Below are 20,238 nucleotides of genomic sequence, written 5' to 3' on the forward strand. Positions count from 1 at the left end.
ACTGCCTGGGCAGGAAAGTCTATAAGACCACCCAGAAAGCTAGAAGAGGAGCTGTGGCCCAAGTGGTAGAGAAGATAAAGCTCAGGAACAGCACTCAGGCTCTGAGGTCAAGCCCAAGAACTGGAACCAAAAATACAAACAAGAAGTAATGAAAAATGTTATTTGACTTATTATAAACTTAAAAGACTGGATTCTATTACCTTAAACAGAAGAAAACAACAACAAAAGGTCCTTTGAACACCAACTGTATTTAGATCCCAGCTTATCTCTCTTGCTTCTAAATTCTCAGGTTCCCTGTGGATCGTGGAAAGGGTACAGTGGTGTAGGCATTAGGGCTGAATCTTGGTGTTCCTTTCTTGGTCTTTATAGGATTCTACATGGTTGGTTTTTTTTGTTGTTGTTGTTTTGCCAGTCCCGGGGATTGTGCTCAGGGCCTGAGCACTGTCCTTGGACTTTCTCAAGGCTAGAGCTAAACCACTTGAGCCACAGCACCACTTCTAGCCTTTTCTATGTATGTGGTACTGAGGAATAGAACTGGGCCTTTGTGCATGCTAGGCAAGCACTCTACCACTAGGCCAAAATCCCAGCCCTTTCTATGGCTTTATTTTCAAGTCTACACAAATTCCTAACTTTTAGCCAGATGCAGTGGCTCATGTCTGTAATCCTAGTACTCAAGAGGCTGAGATCTGAGAATCAGTGTTCAAAGCCAGTCCAGGCACTAAGAAGTCTGTGAGACTCTTATCTTCAATTAATTACCAGGGAAAAAAAAAAAAAAAAAAACAACGGGGTAGGGCAGGGTAGGCCTTGAGATGAAGAGCTCAGGGGCAATGCCCAAGCCCAGAACTCAAGTCTCATGACAGACAAAAAAAAAAAATTCCTAACTTTTTGCCTTTCACAACAGACATCTCTTTAGAGCTCCAGACTCATGAAACTCAGTCTTGGTCAGAACTTCTGGGGGCCCCAGTGCATCCCAAACCTGGCATACTCCAAGACAAAGAAACTTTCAACTATCGTAGATTTAGCATCACCCTCTTTGCCAAGGAAAAGCACAGAAGCAGTGTAATGAACCCTAACCCTGTGCTTTTCCCAATTATCTGTCAGAACACCACCCCACAATCCAGCTGCCACTTTCTCACTCCTCCAACACCCCTAGATCTTAAATCCACTCAAGATGTTTCTTCTGCTGTCACCAAGCCCCCACCTGCACCCTCTGCTTCAAGAACCATCTCCTGTTCCCATCCCAACCCTCTTCCCCACTAGTCTGTCCTTCCAGAGAGACAAAACAATCTAACACCTCAATCTGACCATGTCACTTCCTTGCTGAAAACTCTTCAGACATTTCCCTTGGCCATACAGACAAAATCTAGACTCCACAACAAGGTCCAAGAGACCAGCGCTGTCCATAGAAAAGCAAGGTTGAGCCATACCCACAATTTACTTTTTTTTTTCCTAGCAGCCAATTTCAAAAGAAAAACAAGTGAAGTTAATTTTAATGTGTTATTTAACCTAGAATTTCAAAGATATTACCATTTTAATACACGGTAACAGATTATTGAGCTGTGTATGCATGCGCGCACACATGCACACACACACACACACCCATAATACTGGGACTTGAACTAAGGGCCCAGGTGTTCTCCCTTAGCTTTTCTCTCAAGACTAGTGTCTCGAGACTAATATTCTACCACTCTGAGCCCAGCTCAACGTGCGTGATGATTTGGAGTATAAGACTTTCCTGCTGAGGCTGGCTTTGTACTATGATCCTTGTATCTCAACCACCTGTATAGCTAGGATTACAACTTGAACCACCCAGCTTTATAAACTTTTTATTGCCTTAAATGTTTCTTCCAGGCTTTTCTCCTTAGATTGACCCTAGACAGTCTCTTCCTGTCTCATTTTATACTTCAGTAGTTTTTTTGGGTTTTAATTGTTGTTGTTTTGGTCATGGGGTTTGAACTTGGCCTGGGCACTGTCCCTGGGCTCTTCAGCTCAAGGCTACCACCCTACCCTTGAGCCACAGCCCCACTTCCTGTTTTCTAGTGATTAATTGGAGATAAGAGTCTCACAGTCGTATTGCCCAGGCTGGCTTTGAACCTTGATCCTCAGATCTCAGCCTCCTGAATAACTGGGATTACAGGTGTGAGCCACCACACCTGGCTACTTCAGTAGTTTTCAATACATTTGTCCCAGTGTCCACTGGACTGGGAGCTCTAGCCACATCTACTTCATTCTCCACTGTGCATCTGATACCCAGCACCAGGCATGGCACAAATAAAGCGTAATAAGTATGCATCAAGAACTAAAAGGCACAGACATTGATATCAATTAAGAACAAGACAACCAGGCAGGAGAGGCCAGCTCATGGGGACAGATCTGCCCTGTGCCTTGCTATACCAGTGAACTGGGAGTGCTAGCCAACTCATTGCTGTAGGGCAGATACAGAGAAAGGGCTCCCAGCCAGACCATGTCAACATGTGGGAAACTTTCTCTCTCAGAGGCTGCTGGCAACAAACATAATCTCAGCTTATGAGGAAGAAGTAGGAACCTCCTAACTTCTATCTTCCTTGAGGAAGAAAGAATGGGAGGGAAGAAAGGAAAGAAGAGAGGAAGGAAAGAAGGAAGCAAGCAAACCAACCAGTTTGAGTCCCTTCTCCATGCCAGTTCACACGTGACTATATATAAACTTGACCCTTTGAGGCTGAGAAAGGTAAAATAATTTACCCATAGTCACAAAGCTTCCAGGTCTGGCTTCAGACTCTGTGTGAAGATTCCCAGGAGTTTCCTTTGAAAGCCATGACTATATCAATATCCCAGCAAAGACCTCCAGAACCTCCAGGCTCAGGGATCCCAGCAGAACTGAGGAGCAGAAAAATAAACAGCTTGTGATGAGGGGAGTTAAGAGCAGTCATGTGACCTGCTCAATGTGGATTCCCACCAGGTAGACCAGGCTCAGGTGTGAAAGCCAGAAAACCAAGCCAGGTGCTGATGGCTCACTCCTGTAATCCTGGCTACTCAGGAGGCTGGGATGTCAGTGGCCAGATTCAAAGTCAGCTCAAGCAAATGAAGCTGAGAGGCTTTTTTTCCAGTCTGAGGCTTGAACTCAGGGCCTGGGCACTGTCCTTGGGCTTTTTCAAGGCTAGAACTCTACCACCTGAGCCACAGCACCACTTCTGGCTCTTTTTTTTTTTTTTGCCAGTCCTGGGCTTGAGCTCAGGTCCTGAGCACTATCCTTGGACTTTCTCAAGGCTAGAGCTGTACCACTTGAGCCTCAGCACCACTTCTGGCTTTTTTCTATGTATGTGGTACCAAGGAATCGATCCCAGGTCTTCATGCATGTTAGGCAAGCACTTTAACCACTAGGCCAAACTCCCGGCCCCCACTTCTGGCTTTTTCTATGTATGTGGTACTGAGGAATCAAACCTGGGTCTTCATGCATGCTACGCAAACACTCTACCACTAGGCCAAACTCCCAGACCTGAGACTATCTCCAATTAACTACCAAAAGGCTGGGATTGGAGCTGTGGCTCGATTGGTAAAACTCCAGCCTTGAGTGAAAAAAGCTAAAGGCAAGAGCCCAGGCCCTGAGTTCAAACCCCAATACTGGCACAAAAAAAGAACATATATGCTTATCTTTGGGGTCCCTGAGAAATCTTGATAGTGTGTTCCACGTCCTACAACTAATCTCTCGAGGGGAGACTGAGTGGTGACCATTAGAAAGAGTGGCATGCTGTGGACAGAGGGTATTCAGCCATCCATCCAAGCCTGTGGACAACAGCACATTCTGGTCAGACTGGATGACTCCTGCGTCCACGTGACAGGAGCATGAGTAATGACTGAGCACCATAGCTCATCTCCCGCTTCCCCAAACGCCTCACGTCCACAGTGGGACATCATCAAGGAAGGGGATTAAAAGTCTGAGCTTGTTAAGTCCTTTGTGAGAGAGCTGAGAAAATAAGAGGTAAACAAGTCTGCCCTAGGGGCTGGAGGACGGTGAGAAACCCCCACTCACCACTCAACAAGGATGCATTGTGTAATTCTCTGATATCTCTTAGTTGTGATTTGTAATCAGAGACAGAGAAAGACAGAAATGGGAGACACACATAGAGAGAGGCAGAGATAGAGACATACAGGAAGAGACAGAAAAGTGACAGACATAGAGAGACTGAGACAGACACAGAGACAATGAAAGAGAGAGGCAGAGAAAGGAGAAATAAAAACAGTGCTTTCGTTTTCCCCTAGAACAGCTGAGAATGCACAGCTCCCAACCTTTGGGTTCAAATCATCCTTGTCAGCAAAGGATTAAGGGCTACCATCAGACAGCTGGCTGACCTGCAGGCCTTTCCCATTCTCTGGGCTTCTTCAAGCCAGGAGCAGCCAAGACACAGGAGCTGAGACCACCTCTGACCCAGCTACCCCTGGCCTCAGCACATCAGGGTCATCAGAGCCAGGTCACCGGGGCCACCACCCTGGGAATGCATCCAGCCATCCATTACAGCTGCTTTCCAGCATCGGTGGGCATTTCCAAACAACAGTAAAACTCAACCTACGAGCCCTTTCTAGAGACATTCTTTAACCCTGAGTTATTAAAAAGCCGTTGTCAACCCAGTAGCTCAATACATATACCTTTTATTATATAGAATCTATTCATCTATTATATAGTTTTTAAAAAACAAACCCTAAATCCACTGGGTGCTGATGATGGCTCACAATTGTTTTGTAATCTTAGCTACCCAGGAGGCTGAGATATGATGGTCAAAGTTCAAAACCAGCTGGGGCAGGAGACTCTGAGCAATCTTATCTCCAGCTAGTTGAGCTGTGGCTCCAGTGGAAAAGTATCAGCCTTGAGTGAATAAGCTAAGGAACAGTGCCCAGGTCCTGAGTGCAAGTCTCTGTTCTGACACAAAATTGATTAAATCAAACTCTAAAGTATGACTTTTCCCCTCCATGAAAAGCTTCCAACTGCAGACAGCAGGTAACACCTGTGCAGGCATGAACCAAGGATACCTGTATGTACATTTCACTTTGCAGAGCTTCTGACTGGATTTCAAAGGCTGGGTCCTCTCTTGCTTTCTCAAGGAGAAGGCAGTCATTACAGAACTTGATGGTTCTAAGCAACTTCTCAGATGAGGCCACTGGCACAGCCCAGGGTTGGGTCTTTTGAGATAGTGTTTTAGAGACAAGTGCGTAGATCCTGAACCTTATACCATGGCTGCAGACTTTGAGGATCTGATGCTGTAACATGGTAGGTTACTCAATGGCCTGTCTCTTGGGATAATTCTGCAGACTTTCTGGCCACTGTGTTACAACACTTGTGGACGAGTCAGCTCCCCTCATGCAAGCCAAGGAAACACTACTTTGTCCCGCCACTTGCTCCCAAGGCACAAGGAATTAGGCTTACGCAGCTGTTGCCAGGCCTGGAGCCTCCACCAACCCAGGCAGGAAAGGACCTGAACAGTCTCCAAGCATGATCTCTCAGCTCTGCTGGCAACATACAGGTTCTAACAGGATCGGGTCCCCTCTCAGCCCCAGGAAGGTCCCGGATTCAATACAAATTCATCCTTAAAGATCAATGAATCAACACAACGGCAGCCAACAATGCTCATGTCAAAAGGGAATCCTGCCTCCAGAAAAGGTTGATTCTGCTTTTGGAACAAAGGCTCCTTCTGTGACACTACGCAGCAGGTCTGAGAACTCCCCGGCTTCTAGCTCTGGCCACCTTTCAAAACCACAAATACATCCAAGGGCAGCCAAGACTAGAAAGTGAAGAGATATGGTCTCAAAGAGAGAAGATCAACTCCCTCTTTTAGGTCTGTCTTCTGCCTGGCTCCTGGCGATCGGTGTTCCATTATTTGCCATTCCCTCCCCGCCCCCAGCCCTGCCTGCCAACCACATGTCCAACGGTCACACAAGAGACATACCTGAGCCTACAAGAAGACAGCTCAAAGGAAGCCCAGAACTGGCAGCGATGTGCTTAGGGCACTGCGAAGCACTGTGTTAGGAAGCCCTTCCAGCACCTAATTAAAGCTCATCATCCACAGGGGTACAAAATTAGGTATCTCAACTTCCTGAACCTGTTTGCCCAACTGTACCTGATGGTGATAATGATGCGATCTGCTATGTCTCTCTCACGAAGAAACAGATGAATGTATCCTTTTAAGTTTGTGTGTGTGTGTGTGTGTGTGTGTGTGTGTGTGTGGTAGTAACCTGTCAGGATTAGCGGTTCAGATTCTCTTTTTATTTTTTGTGAAACGACATATTTAACCTGCTTGACCACCCGTGTATGGTGTTTTCCTGGTGAACAGGACGACCTGTGTGCCGTGCTCTCCTTTAAAAGCTCAGCCCCACGGAAGGTCTGGGCTGCTGTCTATCAGCCTGAAGATAGAGCAGCCACTGTGGCGTGATTAAATTGACTCCTAGCTCCGTTCACTGAGTGCTGGTGACTCTATTGCTGGGAGGTCCAGGGACCCCAAAATGACTAGGGTATAACTCTGTGTGTGTGTGCATGCACACACACGAGTTCCTGCGTGCACTCGTATCAGGGCTTGAACTCAGAGCTTACTTAGGCTCTCACATGACTTTTTCGCTCAAGACTGGCACTCTACTACTTGACCCATATCTCTACTTCGAACTTTTTACTATTAATTGGAAGTAAGAGTGCCTAGGTTGGCTTCATATGGCAATCCTCGGATCTTAGCCTCCTCAGTATTTAGGATTACATGTGTGAGCTACTGGCACCTGGCTCTTTTTAAGTTATTTTAAAACTAAGTTGGGAGCTAGGCACAGTGGCTCAAGCCTATAATCCTAGCTACTAAGGAGGCTGAGATCTGAGGATCACAGTTCAAAGGGTTCAAAGCTGGCCCGAGCACTAAAGACCTTGAGACTCTTATCTCCAATTAACCTCTAGAAAACGGGGAAGTGTTGCTCAAAGTGGTATAGAATGCTAGCCTTGAGCTGAAAAGCTCAGGGACAGTGCTCAAGCCCAGAGTTCAAGCCCCACAACTGACAAAAAAAATCAGGAAGGCATTCCCTCCCCTCTCCCCCAGTATGGGGTTTGAATTCAGCGCACTGTATTGCTAGGAAGGTACTCTACCACGTGAGCCATACCTCTAGCCTTTTTTGCTTTATTTTTCTGTTAAAGATTGCCTAGAGTGCAGTTCTTCATTTATGTTTCTTATGAAGCTGAGATGACAGGCGTGTACCACTATACCCAATTGAATTAGGAAGTTTTTTTATTTGTTTTGGCCTAGGTTGATCTTGAACCCCAAGCCTCCTGATAACTACCTTTCTAGTCGCTATGCTTACAGCCATGAGCTGCCTGTGGCAATAAGAAAACTTTAAAAACATGTTGGGGAAACAGTTGTTAATAATACAAAGTCAAACTTTATGATCCTTTGACATACAACCTTCAATCGTCTCTTTCAGCAAATATTTGAAGGAAGTGTATTTGTTACTTCTTATATTCATTTTAAATCATAAGGTATTTTAAGTTCAGGGAAAAAAATATGTGAATTTGGGTTAATCTAGCTCTGGCTAGTAAACAAATCTTAAACTAGCAGTCTTTGGAAGCATTTCTTGGAAGCCTGGACTTCAAACTCAGGTCTCATGTCCACCCTCTGATAAGATGTTTTACAGAGATTTGACCTCTGTCCAGATTAGTTTTCAAATCCAAAAGCTTTGAACTTCTGGCAGGCTGGTAGCTGGAACTTGGATGTTTATGAAGAACTTCCTCAAGAAACGAGCGTGACTCCATTACCATCTCCTCAGCAGCCTCCTTGTGAGAGCTGGCATCTAGCCAGGCAGAGCTTCACAGCTTCGAGGCGTGCACTGAGAACTGTCTGTGTCTGGTACGTAGCAGATACCTAGCTCAATGAAGAGTTCAAGTTGATAAAACAACAACAAAAACCAGGTCCACAGTAAGCCAGCAGTGGTTTCTGACTCCATATCGGGTATAGCCTGATGCTGATGTTTATTTTGGCAGACCAAAGTTGTCTTTGCTGCTCACCTTCTGTATCTTTGCCCATTCGGTACCAGTAATGCCATGGTCACAAAACTGTGCATAAGTGGCATACGTGGGCACCTCATATTTGCCTAAATCATCATCAGGCTTCCTGCTAGTTCTGAGCTAAGAAGCCACCCATGTAGATTTTTCAGAGCAAGTCCAACTCCCAGAACACCCCGGGGGAGACCTTCTGCTATGGCATTCGAATTATCTCTGAGTTCTCTAATACTATGGCAGCATACCTAAGCTTTCAACATTCTTTCTTTCTTTTCTTTTCTTTTTTTTTTGGTCCTGGGCCTGGGTGCTGTCCCTGAGCTCTTCAGCTTAAAGTTACCACCCTACCCTTGGGCCACAGTGCAACTCCCTGTTTTCTGTTGGTAAATTGGAGGTAAGAGTCTCACAGACTTTAGTGCCAGGGCTGGCTTTGAACCACGATCCTTAGATTTCAGCCTCCTGAGTAACTAGGATTGTAGATGTGAGCCACCTTGCCTGGCTCAACTTCCTTTCTTCTTACACTACTATAATTATGAAACTAGAACCAATTCTGAACTCTAAGCTGCCTTGTCTTTCACCCATGTCTGTACTAAACTCCTCACAACTAGCTATGTACCCAGGCACAGGTCCTACCAGCTTTCTTTAGGGGTTTCAAACGTACTGACTTTGACCTATTTCCACTTCTTTCCACTCCGTTTTCCTAGGCCTAAAACAGCCTCCAAAGATCATGGGTGGCTTTCGCTATACAAGTCTTACTTATCAGTTCCTCAAAGACCTGTCCACTTCATCCAACACAAACAGACCAATGTGTAATAAATCTCTAGAATGCCAATCTATTTCTTCTATAGCATTTACTATCATTTGCCATTGTCTTATTTACTTGTTAATAAGATCTGTCGCTGGAACATTAAATTCTGGGAGGATACTGTGCCCTATTAGTTCGCATATTTTTTCCCACCCTATAAAAGAGAAAAGGCAGATTACTGCAATTTAGCTATTAGAATGTTTTGTGTCCAACCAGTCTTTCATTACTTAGAGAGATTAGTATTTATCACCTGGCAAAATGCTAGGGCCCATAAAAATCACTGTACTAGTCAAGTACCAGTGGTTCATGCCTGTAATCCTAGCTATGCAAGAGGCTAAGATCTGGCTCAAAGGCAGCCCAGGCAAGAAAATCTATGCGACTTTTTTTCCAATTAAGTAACCAAAAAAACAACACAAAAGCCAGAAGTAGAGTTGTGGCTCAAGTGGTAGCTTTGAGCAAAGAAACCTCAGAGGCAGTGTCCAGGTCCTGAGTCCAAGCCCCAAGACTGGCAAAAAAAAAAAAAAAAATAAGGCCAGGTGAGGTGGCTCACGTCTATAATCCTAGTTACTCAGGAGGCTGAGGATCAAGGATCAAAGCCAGCCCGGGCAGCAAAGAATATGAGACTCTTATCTCCAAGTAACTATTAGAAAATCTGAAGTGGGGCTGTGTCTCAAGGTTAAGGCAGTAGCCTGAGGCTGAAGAGCTCAGGGACAATACCCAGGCCCAGGGGTAGGGTGGTAGCCTTGCGTAGAAGAGCTCTTTGGCAGCGCCCAAGCCCAGAGTTCAAACTCCACAGCCAACAACAACAAAAAAGAAGCCAAGAGAAATGAACATCTCTACATTAAGTCTTGCCCTAATGAATGAGGCCTAACACAACTATACCATTACCAAACAAACAAAAAAGAAAGAAAAGCACAGAACAGGCACACAAACACACACAAAATCAAAATCATTGTACTGTAATTTACATAGATGGTCAATAGCGATATATTGAGCCAAAAAATAAGGTACAATCAAAGTGGCTTCTTTGCTACCAGGCTAGCCATTTTTACCTACTAGCATCACAGATTGCTAAACTTCTCCAACCGGAAAAGGAGTGCAGTTCTTAAACTAGCTCTAACAAGCAGAAACGAATCATAGCCTGATCATAACAAACCTAGAGGAGCAGCATTTACAACTGTAAGTCTTATTTCCTGACACCAGCTCTGCAGGCAGCCATCAATTCTTCTCTTGTGGTATCATGAAGCGGTCCTAATGATGCATCTACATAGCATGTAGACAACTAAACACATGAGATATGGATCCTGATACTTCTATACAAGTAAGTAAATGTAGCCCAAGAATCTCATGTCATAATTTCTTTTTAGTGTTTCATTATAAGGTTCTTTATGGTATAGAAATTAGATTTGAAAACATTCTCAAATGTTAGATATTGGTGATATTGACCAAGAAGCATTCTACTCATAACCTGACTTATGGAATTGTAACCTGTTTGTATAACTATTAAAGCTTGAGCTAATGATGCCAGACTTGTATGTAGTTTTAAAATAAGATTCCTTAGTTTTGAAAAGCACGAACCAAAACATCTCTGTAAATGAGATTTACTTCAAAACAATACCACAGGAGGGAAAGTAGGAAACATAGACCGAACAGTACTGCCCATGCATTTGATAACTGCTAAACATAGACAGAAAGCTATCTGCTAACTTTGTACATATCTGACTACTTTTCAAGACCCATAAATGACACTGGTGAAATGACAGAAGTTACCTGAAGGCAAAGGTCTCAGCTTTCCAGTCGTGGAGTGGGTTTTCCAGGATGACATCCTGGATAAGAGGCGAGCTCTGGCGTGGAGATTTGGTGTGTGGCAGAGTGCCCATGTGGCTGGCGTTATCAGAGGACCTGATGGGAGGCGGGCCCTTCTTCTTCCGTGGAAGGGTGCCATGTAGAGACACGTCTTGATAGGCATCTGTGCGATGCTCCACAGGAGGGGACTTGCTGCTCAGAAGGTCCATGGACGAGGCCAAGGGGAACTGGTGATTCACTGGCATATTTCGGGGAAGGCTTGCAAATTTTCCTGCAGCCATGATTCTCAATTCTAAGAAGAGGAAAAAAGAATGAAGGACAAAGCTAAGATACTCCTGTAAGAACAGACTTCCTCCTTACAAGGGAAAAGAGAACTGTGCCATATAATAAAAGAAAATTTCACTAAGTTTTAGTGGTATCACCAGCCAAACCAGACAAATCTTAGTTTACTCTTCTCTTGCTTTCAGGATTCTGTAGAGGAATTCACTCAGATTGACAGTGAAATCATAAGAGCGACAAACACACTTCAGACTTGTGGAAAAGCACTCAAGGCAGTCCATGGACAGAAAAGCACAAGTAAGCCAGGTGTGGAAAATTTATCCACTCAGGAGACTGAGATCTGAGGATCATGACTGAAAACTAGCCCAGGCAAGAAAGTCCATGCTTATCTCCAATTAACCAGCAAAAAGCCAGAAGGAGCTCTGGCTCAAGTAGTAAAGCACTAGCTTTGAGCAAAGATGTTAAGGGACAGCACCCAGGCCCTGAGTTCAAGCCCCAGGACTATCATTAAATAAATGAATGAATGAATAAATAAATAAGAAAATAAGAAAATCATAACAAAAAAAAGATTAGAGGGCGGGAAGTTTGGCCTAGGGTTAGAGTGCTTGCCTAGCATGCAGGAAGACCCAAGTCCCATTCCTCGGTACCATACACACAGAAAAGCCAGAAGTGGTGCTGTGGCTCAAGTGGTAGAGCACTAGCCTTGAGGAAAGTCCAAGGATAGTGCTCAGGCCCTGAGTTGAGTCACTAGGACTGGCAAAAAAAAAAAAAAAAAGATTAGAAAGTAATTACCACCCCAGAAAATGTTATTATAAATGGTTAGATAATTAGTACACATATTATCACCACTTTGCAAATGATAAGAACAGGCAGAGATGGCTGGAATTCTTCAGCTGCTCCAACATCTCTAATGCCAGTTAGAAATACTCAGAGTGATGGAACAGAGCTTTTCTGGCAAAGACCTGATGCTTATAAATCAGTGTACTCTAATGAATGAAGACAGGCTAGGGTCAGGGGCCAGAGGTAAGCTATTCTGGCACTATCAGTGAGCAAAAGAAAGTCACTGGTGTGACGACCTCTGGTCCAATGTCCAATGGCCCCAGAGGGGTCAGGAATCTGCTTGCCACCAGCAAGGTTAAGCAATCAATGCTCAAGGCTGCCTGTAACATCAGGGAAGAAGAAAAAAGGAAGAAAAGCAGAGGGGATGGACCTGAAGTATCTGGGAAAAGAGGAACAAACATGACCAGTATGATTTATCCAAAAAAAAAAGATCACCTTGAGCAAAATCAATGCCCTCTGTTTCCTCAAAACAAAACTGAACTATGCCAAATTATGCAAGAGTATTTCAAAACAGGAGGAAAATAAACAGGAGAATCAGGACAATCTTCTGTAGACATAAGGCCCGGAAGTTATCCCATGCTAGCATATCACTGCAGGAAGCTGAGCCCAGTGCACAGCCTTCAGAAGAGCCCTGGTTCCTGCCTGGCCTCCTGTCCTGCACACTTATTGCTCTCACCAGCCTTCCACAGTGCTGGTCAGGGAAGTGCTCTGAAAAAAATCACTTCATAGCACCGCTAAGAAAGGAATTGGAAACCAGGTGCTGGTGGCTCATGCCTATAATGATAGCTACACAGGAGGCTTAGATCTGAGGATCTCAGTTCAATGCCAGCCTGGACATGAAAGTCTGTGAGACTCTTTATTAACCACCAAATAAAACTGGAGGTGGAGGTGTGGCCCAAGTGGTAGAGTATTAGCCTTGAGAAAAAAAAAAGCTCAGGGACAGAGCCCAGGCCCTGAGTTCAAACCCCAGTATCAGCACAAGAAAAAAAAAAGAAAAGAAGGAAAGGGAGGGAGGGAGGGAGGGAGGGGAAAGAACTGGAGACTTGAGATAAGACTTTAAGACCAACACTAACAGAAGTAGTACTAGAACAAAGATAGTACAATGTTCACAGGAAACAAACTTTGTGTGCAAAAGGCCATACCTAATTTACTATTTGTGCATGAAGCAGAGAACTGGGAAGTTTGCTAGAAAAACCCCTTACTCAAGGAATCTTGTCCTGACCCATTCCTCTGTTCTTTTCCAGGCCTGGTAATTGTGAAGCATATCTGTTTCATGTCCAACTGGGACCACACAGAAGGCCTGGCTCATAGGGGGTGCAGAACAATAGGGCTGTAAGTCTGGGTGACGGCCCCTCCTGGTTCTGGCCAGTACCTGGCACACTGTCAGCACTCACTCAATGGTAATCATTGTTATTAAAAAAAGAAACCATACTCCCCTGCCCCATTCCACCTGACAACCCCCCCCACCCACCATACCATGACGCAAACCAAGATCCCCACCCCATCTGCACACAGGCATTTGCACACGCATACACGCACACGCGCACACACACACCACATCTGTGAAATGTCTCTGTTTAAGCTGTCAGCACCTTTCAGCTTCACAGACAGGCTTAGGGCCTGGGGACATGCCAGTAGCTCCCTGCTCATACTCTGTTTCCAAGAGTATGAAGAGCTAAAGGCTACCCCAGTCCCAGTGTCTATGGTTACCCATTTCCTCTGGACGCCCAAGATCAATTTACACTTCGAGACTGAGCTGAAATGCTCTAATGCCTGACACAAGTGAAGACTCACAGTTACTCTCTGGTTACAAAATTATTAATTTATTTATTATTAATTTATTTTTGCCAACCCTGGGGCTTGAACTCAGGGTCTGGGCATTGTCCTTGGACACTTTTTACTCAAGGCTAGTGCTCTACCACTTGAGCCACAGCACCACTTCTGGCTTTTTTTATGTATGTGGTACCAAGGAATTGAACCCAGGTCTTCGTGCATGCTAGGCGAGCACTCTACCACTAGGCCACATTCCTGGCCCCTTTATCTTTAATTCCACAAACATTTAAGGGCCTGTTCCGTATACAACATATAAAGAAACAAAAAATAATCAAGTCCAGACCCCAACTATGAACTCTATTAAGAGACAGAGACTAGAAGTCAATAACAGCAAGCTCCAGGTGGAAAAAAGTCATTAATGTTGACCAAAGGACTCCAAGAGGATTTCAGAAAAAGTAATCATAAAGAAAAACAAAGTATAGTGGGGGCGGGCACAGTGGCTCACGCCTAGCTACTTAGGAGGCTGAGATCTGAGGATCAAGGTTCAAAGCCAGCAGGGGCACAAAAGAACCTAAGACTCTTATCTCCAATTATCCAATTAACTTCTAGAAAATGGGAAAATGGGAAGTGGGGCTTGACTCAAGGGTATGGCGGTGGCCTTGAGCTGAAATGCTCAGGGACAATGCCCAGTCCAGGCCGAGTTCAAGCCGCATGACCGCCCCCACCCCCCACATACACACAAAAGAAAAAGTGTGTGTGTGTGTGCGTGAGAGAGAGAGAGAGAGAGAGAGAGAGAGAGAGAGAGAGAGAGAGAGAGAGAGAGAGAGAGAGAGAGAGAGAGAGAGAGATTATTACTGGGGCTTGAATTCTCCCTCACCTTTCTCCACTCAGGGCTGGTGCTCTTATCACCTGAGCCACACGTTCAGTTCTGGCTTTTGATAGTTGATTGAAGATAAATAATCTAGTGGAGCTGGGGAGTTAGGCCTTGTGGTAGAGTGCTTGCCTTGCACACATGAAGCCTTGGGTTTGATTCCATATATACAGAAAAAGCCAGAATTGGTGCTGTGGCTCACATGGTAAAGCACTAGCCTTGAACAAGCTCAAAGACAGTGTCCAGACACTGAGTTCAAGCCCCAGGACCGGCAAAAAAAAAAAAAAAAAGACCATCATCTGGATGGGAGTTTGACCTAGTGGTAGAGTGCTTGCCAAAATGCACGAAGACCTGGGTTCAATTCCTCAGTACTACATACACAGAAAAGACTGGAAGTGGTGCCATAGCTCAAGTGGCAGAGCGCTACCTTTGAGAAGCCTAAGGAAAGTGCTCAGGCCTGAGTTAAAGCCCGTGACTAACAAAACAAGAATCGAGTGGAGCTGGGTGAGATGGCTCATGCCTGTAACCTAGCAACTCAGAAGGCTGAGATCTGAGGAGCCATTCAAAGCCAGTCAGCTGGTTCTGAACTGCAGTCATCACACCTCATCCTCTTGAGTCACTAGGACTGTAGATATGAGACACTGGCGCTCAACAGAGACTAAAATGTTGAAAAGCTGCTGTTTGCAGGGGAAAGCCTTCCAAGAAGACACCATGGCCACACAGGCAGGAGAAGAGGAAATGTCTCCACAGACAAGCCTACTGCGAACCATGTGACATTGAAACAGGGAAAACGATCATGAGGTCCTGAAGGTTCTGTCAGTGTCTAAACTTGACTGCAAGTGCTAAAGAAGACCTGGGAGAGAGGGACAGAATAAAGCTGGCACCAGGTAATTCTGAAGAGAATGGAAAGCGCAGCAGGGAGGGCAGGCAAGCAGATGCAACTGAGAAAAGAGAAAGAGGGAAATGTTACAGTATCTTGGACCAGCCCACCATGCTGACTACCGCCCAGGGGAGGGTCTTGCCTATTTTACAACAAACTGCCAAAAGAGAGGAGGAAAAGATGGGAATGGGCAGGGGTAACGTAAAACAACAGCCCAGAGACCTGAACACAGACAATCAACCGGTTACCAGATCCCTCCACTCACTCTCCTGAGTGGCCTCTACTTTCTCCTTGCTAAATAAACTCTCCAGTACCTTCCCATAACTGTGCTCGTGGATCCTGGTTTTCTTTCTATACTGCCAGAGAACAAGAAGCAACCCCGCTCATGCATCACAGTCATCCATCAAGAGTGATGAAAAATGCTGAGCTAGGACAGTGCCCGAGGAAGGGAAAGGAAGGGCAAAGGGAAGAGACACTGACAGCTCAAGGCCTCTGCCCCAGAGGAAGGCCACAGCCACAAGAGGATGACGCCATACTGTTATCCTGCCAGCCAATACTGGGGGGTGGGGACAGCAGGAGGGGGGCACCCAGCTCACTGCTGGGGCTGCTGAGTATAAGGTACCAGGGGACAGGTTGGTCTAGGAGGAGGTTAGATACTGGTAGGTACAGGTAGAAGCAAAGGCAAATGTAGACTTTTAAGTCATCAACCCAAACCAAAGGAGATCTATGAGCTTCTTATTATCCAGTGTATCCATACATAGTATTCCCCTCTCCTCTTTCTTATTGTCACCATGGAGGATGTAAGCCTATTAGGACCAGAGAAGGAAATGAGTTCTGAAGACATAAAATAGCCGTTCTCAACCTGGCTACATGTAAGCATCCCATCTTTTCAAATCTTGACACCCAAACCACAACCCAGAGCAAGAAGTCAGAATGTCTGCAAGAAGGGCACCAGCTTAATAGAACTCCATGGTCTTGTCCAAAGTGCAGTGAGGAGGTGGGGCTGATAAACACAGGATCCTTTGAGACTACTCAATGAGAGGAGAAGGCATATCCTGCGGGCAGTAGAAGCAGACATCCGTGAATTCATTCAGCACACAGTTGTGGAGCTAGCTCTATGTGCTAGGTGTGGGGAACATCAAACAAGACAGAAGTGGACCCTCTTGCCATCTTGTTCATGAAAACTCTGGACACAGTGACATAAAGAAACAGTCATAAACTGTGAGTGGTTCCCAGTCTATGTTTCCATTTGAGGAGATGTTTACTCACTTTGAAACATTTTCTCCCTGGGCTTACCATGTACCAGGGCTGAGGCTATAAGCTAGATAAGGTTCTGTTCTCCCACAGCCTACATTGTGATGGGAGAATCCAAACAACACAAACAAGAAGCTAAGCCATGAGGGGTAGCAGAGGCTCACACCTGTAATCCTAGTAAGGCTGAGATCGTAGGATCTCGGCTCAAAGCCAGCCTGGGCACAAAAGTCCATGAGACTCTTCTCTCCAATCAACAACCAGAAAACTGGAAGTGGTACTGTGGCTCAAGTGGTAGACTGCTGGCCTTGAGCTGAAGAGCTCAGGGACAGCACCCAGACCCAGAGTCCAAGCCCCACGATCAAAGAAGAAGAAAAAGGTGGAGAGGGGATGGGGGAGGAGGGGCAGGAGGGGGAAAGAAGAGGAAGGAAAGGGGAGGAGGAGGAAGAAAAGCAAGCAAGCAGCAGCAGTTAAGCCAAGGAAAAACTGAATGGTAAGTGCTCTAAAAATAAATTTTTTTAAAAAAAGAGGAGAAACAAGCCAACATAAGATCAGAAGGGAGTTTCATCCAGGCAGAGAAATGATTGCATTCCAACAAATGCAAAGGCCCTGAGGTAGGAACCATCTGCAAGAACAAAAGGGCAGAGATTCTATCTAGATTCTGGCGGCCTTGTTTTTTCCACTTAGCGATGTTTCTTTTGATGTCCTTAGTCATTATATACTGTTCGTGTACTAGCTGCTTTTTAAAAATCAAAACTGTGTATTTGCTCACACCTGTAATCTTAGCTACTCAGGAGGCTGAGATCTGAGGATCATGGTTCAAAGCCAGCCCAGGCACAGAAGGACCTGAGACTCTTTATCTCCAATTAACTCTAGAAAACAGGAAATCGGGCTTGGCTCAAAGATAGGGCGACAGCCTTGAGCTGAAAAGCTCAGGGACAGTGCCCAGGCCCAGGGGTAGGGCGACAGCCTTGAGCTGAATAGCTCAGAGAAAGTGCCCAAGCCCAGAGTTTAAGCCCCAAGACCCACAAAAACAAAACAAACAAAGAAACTAGAAGTGGAGCTGTGGCTCAAAGTGTTAGGGCACTAGCCTTGAACAAAAGAGTTCAAGCACAATGCTCAGGCCCTGAGTTCAAGCCCAACCACAAAAACAAAAAAATCTGCATACTGTAGAACTTAAGCCTTGGAGAGTCAGCTATCAGCTATTTCACACCTCTACTCTGCCTCCTTTACTAGCTTGGGACATGTTACTTGCCTGACAGATTCTCTTCTGTAAAGTGTGTAACAATATTTACTTTATTATTGTGAAAATTTATTTGTGTATATAAAGCCCCTGCCATCCTCAACAAACAGCACACTTGGTCGAAGCAGGGCAAGGGCTTCGTCTGTCTGTTTGCTCACTGTAGCTCTACTTCAGTGGGAGGTCACAAAGTCAACTGCAGCTGGGAAAGATGAGGAGAGAGATGCTTAAACAGGTGTGAACACACCAAGCTGATAAGACATGGGCCCTGCTGTGGACACAAGACACACCAAGTAAAATATATGCAGGCTTGGAAAGAAACACCAGTGAGACTGTGCCCATCTCTCTGTGGACTGAAGCCCAAAGCCAGATCTTCAAATACACACAAAGGTCAAAGATTCCTGCTATATGGATGAAGTAAGTGTGAATGTTAAGGGCAAGAAAGAGCTACACAAACGCTACAGGGCATGAAGCCTCCCTAAATCTGGTCAGCAGCTGCGCTTTGAACTGTTGGTGAACAGGGCCCAACACACACGCGTTTCAAAGATAGATCAAAACAACTAAGCAAGTTGAGGCAGACAGAAGTAGTTCACTCATTTAGATTTTTCTTATTTCTGAAAGGGGATATTTCCAAGGTAAACTCATATATGGTTATCTGGTGGAGGCCCCAAGAACTTTCTATCATACTTTAAACTGAGGAGAGTCACCTCCCCTGCTGCTCTTTGTGTGACCATGACAGAGAATGAAGTGTTTGCATCTGTACCCTTCCATCTTCTCTGCAGAGCAAGACAGGGAGACGGGAGGGAACAGCCCCACAAGTAAAGGGAAACTAGTAAACTTCATGGTGAATGAAGTTTTTCTTGGTTTAGGAACTAAGACTATCTTCTTTATTTTTGAAGTACACTTATGAAGTCTAGCCAAATGACTGAAGTATGAATAATTATTCCACGGATTGTATTGCAAGCAGCCTCAAAACAGGGTTCTACAAAGTTAGTATTGATGACCAAGGCTGTTCCACCCCCCTCCCCCCATGTGAACAGGAGATGGTGATTTGGGTTAATCATCTTGGAAATGTCAGGCATCTCATCAGAAGCTGGAAAGTTGGGTTTGGTGCGACTGGCAATTTGGCAAGGCGGAGTGCGCCAGAGAAGCCTGGGCAAAACCATCTGCCACGCACGGTTAATGGGGCGGCCCCTCTGCACCCCAGCCTGCTCCCCTAAACAAGCTCTCTGCGCGGCGAGTCTCCAGGGGGATAACCCGCTCCCCACTGGCCGCCCCGTGGTCAGCGTTCCCTGTGTGCGGAGGTCTGTGGGGCCTTGGGAGATAAAAGTCAAGGCTTCAAAGAATCTAGGAATGCACGGTTCTGCATTCCGTGTGATTAAATCAAGGCTTCAAAGCAACAACAGGCACCAGACTGGGCACACGAGGCCCCAACCCCTGCGCACCTTGCTTCGAACCGCTGAGCACTCAGCCCAGAGCCGTGCAGTCGCCTCCAGCTCGCGCCAGCGCCCCAGCACCGCGGCCGCGCGGGCTTCGGAGCCCCTCGCCCGAGCGTCCACACTCGGTGCAACTGTTCCAAGGTGGCAGCGGCCACAGGGGGGCCTGAGGCGGGAACCCCCTTCCGGGAGTGTCCGCCCACCCAATCCCCTCGCTCCCCTCCCCAACTATTTATTCATCCCTTCCCCACAAAGGCGGCCGGAGTTAGTTACAGCAAACTTCCCACCTCCGAGCCCTGGGCTCCGGCCCAGACTGGGGCTTCGACCCCCGCCGGGATCGAGGGGGCCGGGGGGCCGGCGAGCCCCAGCCCGGGAAAGCGCTCAGCGCGGGCCGCGTCCCGGGGGTCCGGGGCGAGGGCGGCGGGCGCGCGCGGGGTCTCCCCGGCGTTCAGGGGTCCGGGGTGCGGAAGGGCGCAAGCAGCTCTCACCTCGGCCGCCCCACCCCAGTCTGCCTTACGGGGGAAGCCAGCGCGGCCCCACGTTCCCGGAGCCTAACTTTCCCCGACTAACTTCCCGGCCCTTCACGGTGGGGTGCGGGCGGAGGAGCGGCGCCCGGCTCGGACTCACCTCCCCGCGCGCTCGGCTCCGGTCCCGGGCTCACAGCCGTCCCGCGACCCGCGTCGCCCGGCCTGCGCAGCGGCTGCTCCCGGCGCGGAGGCGGCTCATGGTTGGCTGGGCGCGCGCCCGGGGCACTGGCGGCGGCGGCTCAGTCCCGCCCGGGTCTGGACTGGGCTCGGGCTCCGGCTGGGTCTCCGCGCCCCAGGCTCAGCCGCGGCCCCGTCCCCGCCCCGCAGCTGCCGGCGCGGCTCTGGCGGGCGGCGCGCGCGCGGCCCCCAGCTGGTTGGTGATCCGCGACCCGCGGCTCCACCCCGGCGAGCGGATTCGCGCGGCCCGGCCGAACCCCCGCGACGTTCACAGCGGAGACCCCGCCTGTCCCGCCCTCCCCGTCCGGATCCGAGGACGGGGAGTCCGCTCCGGTGCCTCCACAACTTAGATCCACGCCC

At 47.0% G+C, this 20,238-nt stretch overlaps 1 protein-coding gene across 2 annotated transcripts in view; it reads right to left on the bottom strand.

The window, feature by feature from the left end:
* Bcar3 (BCAR3 adaptor protein, NSP family member) overlaps positions 1 to 19,999 on the bottom strand; it is a 109,230-nt gene extending 89,231 nt beyond the window's left edge. The window contains exons 1-2 of one of the 2 annotated variants that reach the window (XM_090334219.1): positions 19,802 to 19,999; positions 10,569 to 10,896 (exon numbers count right to left, since the gene is read on the bottom strand). In XM_090334219.1, the coding sequence (XP_090190345.1) occupies positions 10,569 to 10,885 (317 nt within the window). In that variant the 5' untranslated portion in view covers positions 10,886 to 10,896; positions 19,802 to 19,999. Of the gene's footprint in view, positions 1 to 2,721; positions 2,857 to 10,568; positions 10,897 to 19,801 lie in introns of those variants that run through there. The other variant, XM_090334220.1, reaches the window with a different exon arrangement.
* Between the last annotated feature and the right edge of the window lie 239 nt (positions 20,000 to 20,238).

This window comes from Megascapheus bottae, chromosome 6, assembly GCF_031878675.1.
Source record: "Megascapheus bottae isolate mThoBot1 chromosome 6, mThoBot2.hap1, whole genome shotgun sequence".
NCBI classification, from domain to species: Eukaryota; Metazoa; Chordata; class Mammalia; order Rodentia; family Geomyidae; genus Megascapheus; species Megascapheus bottae.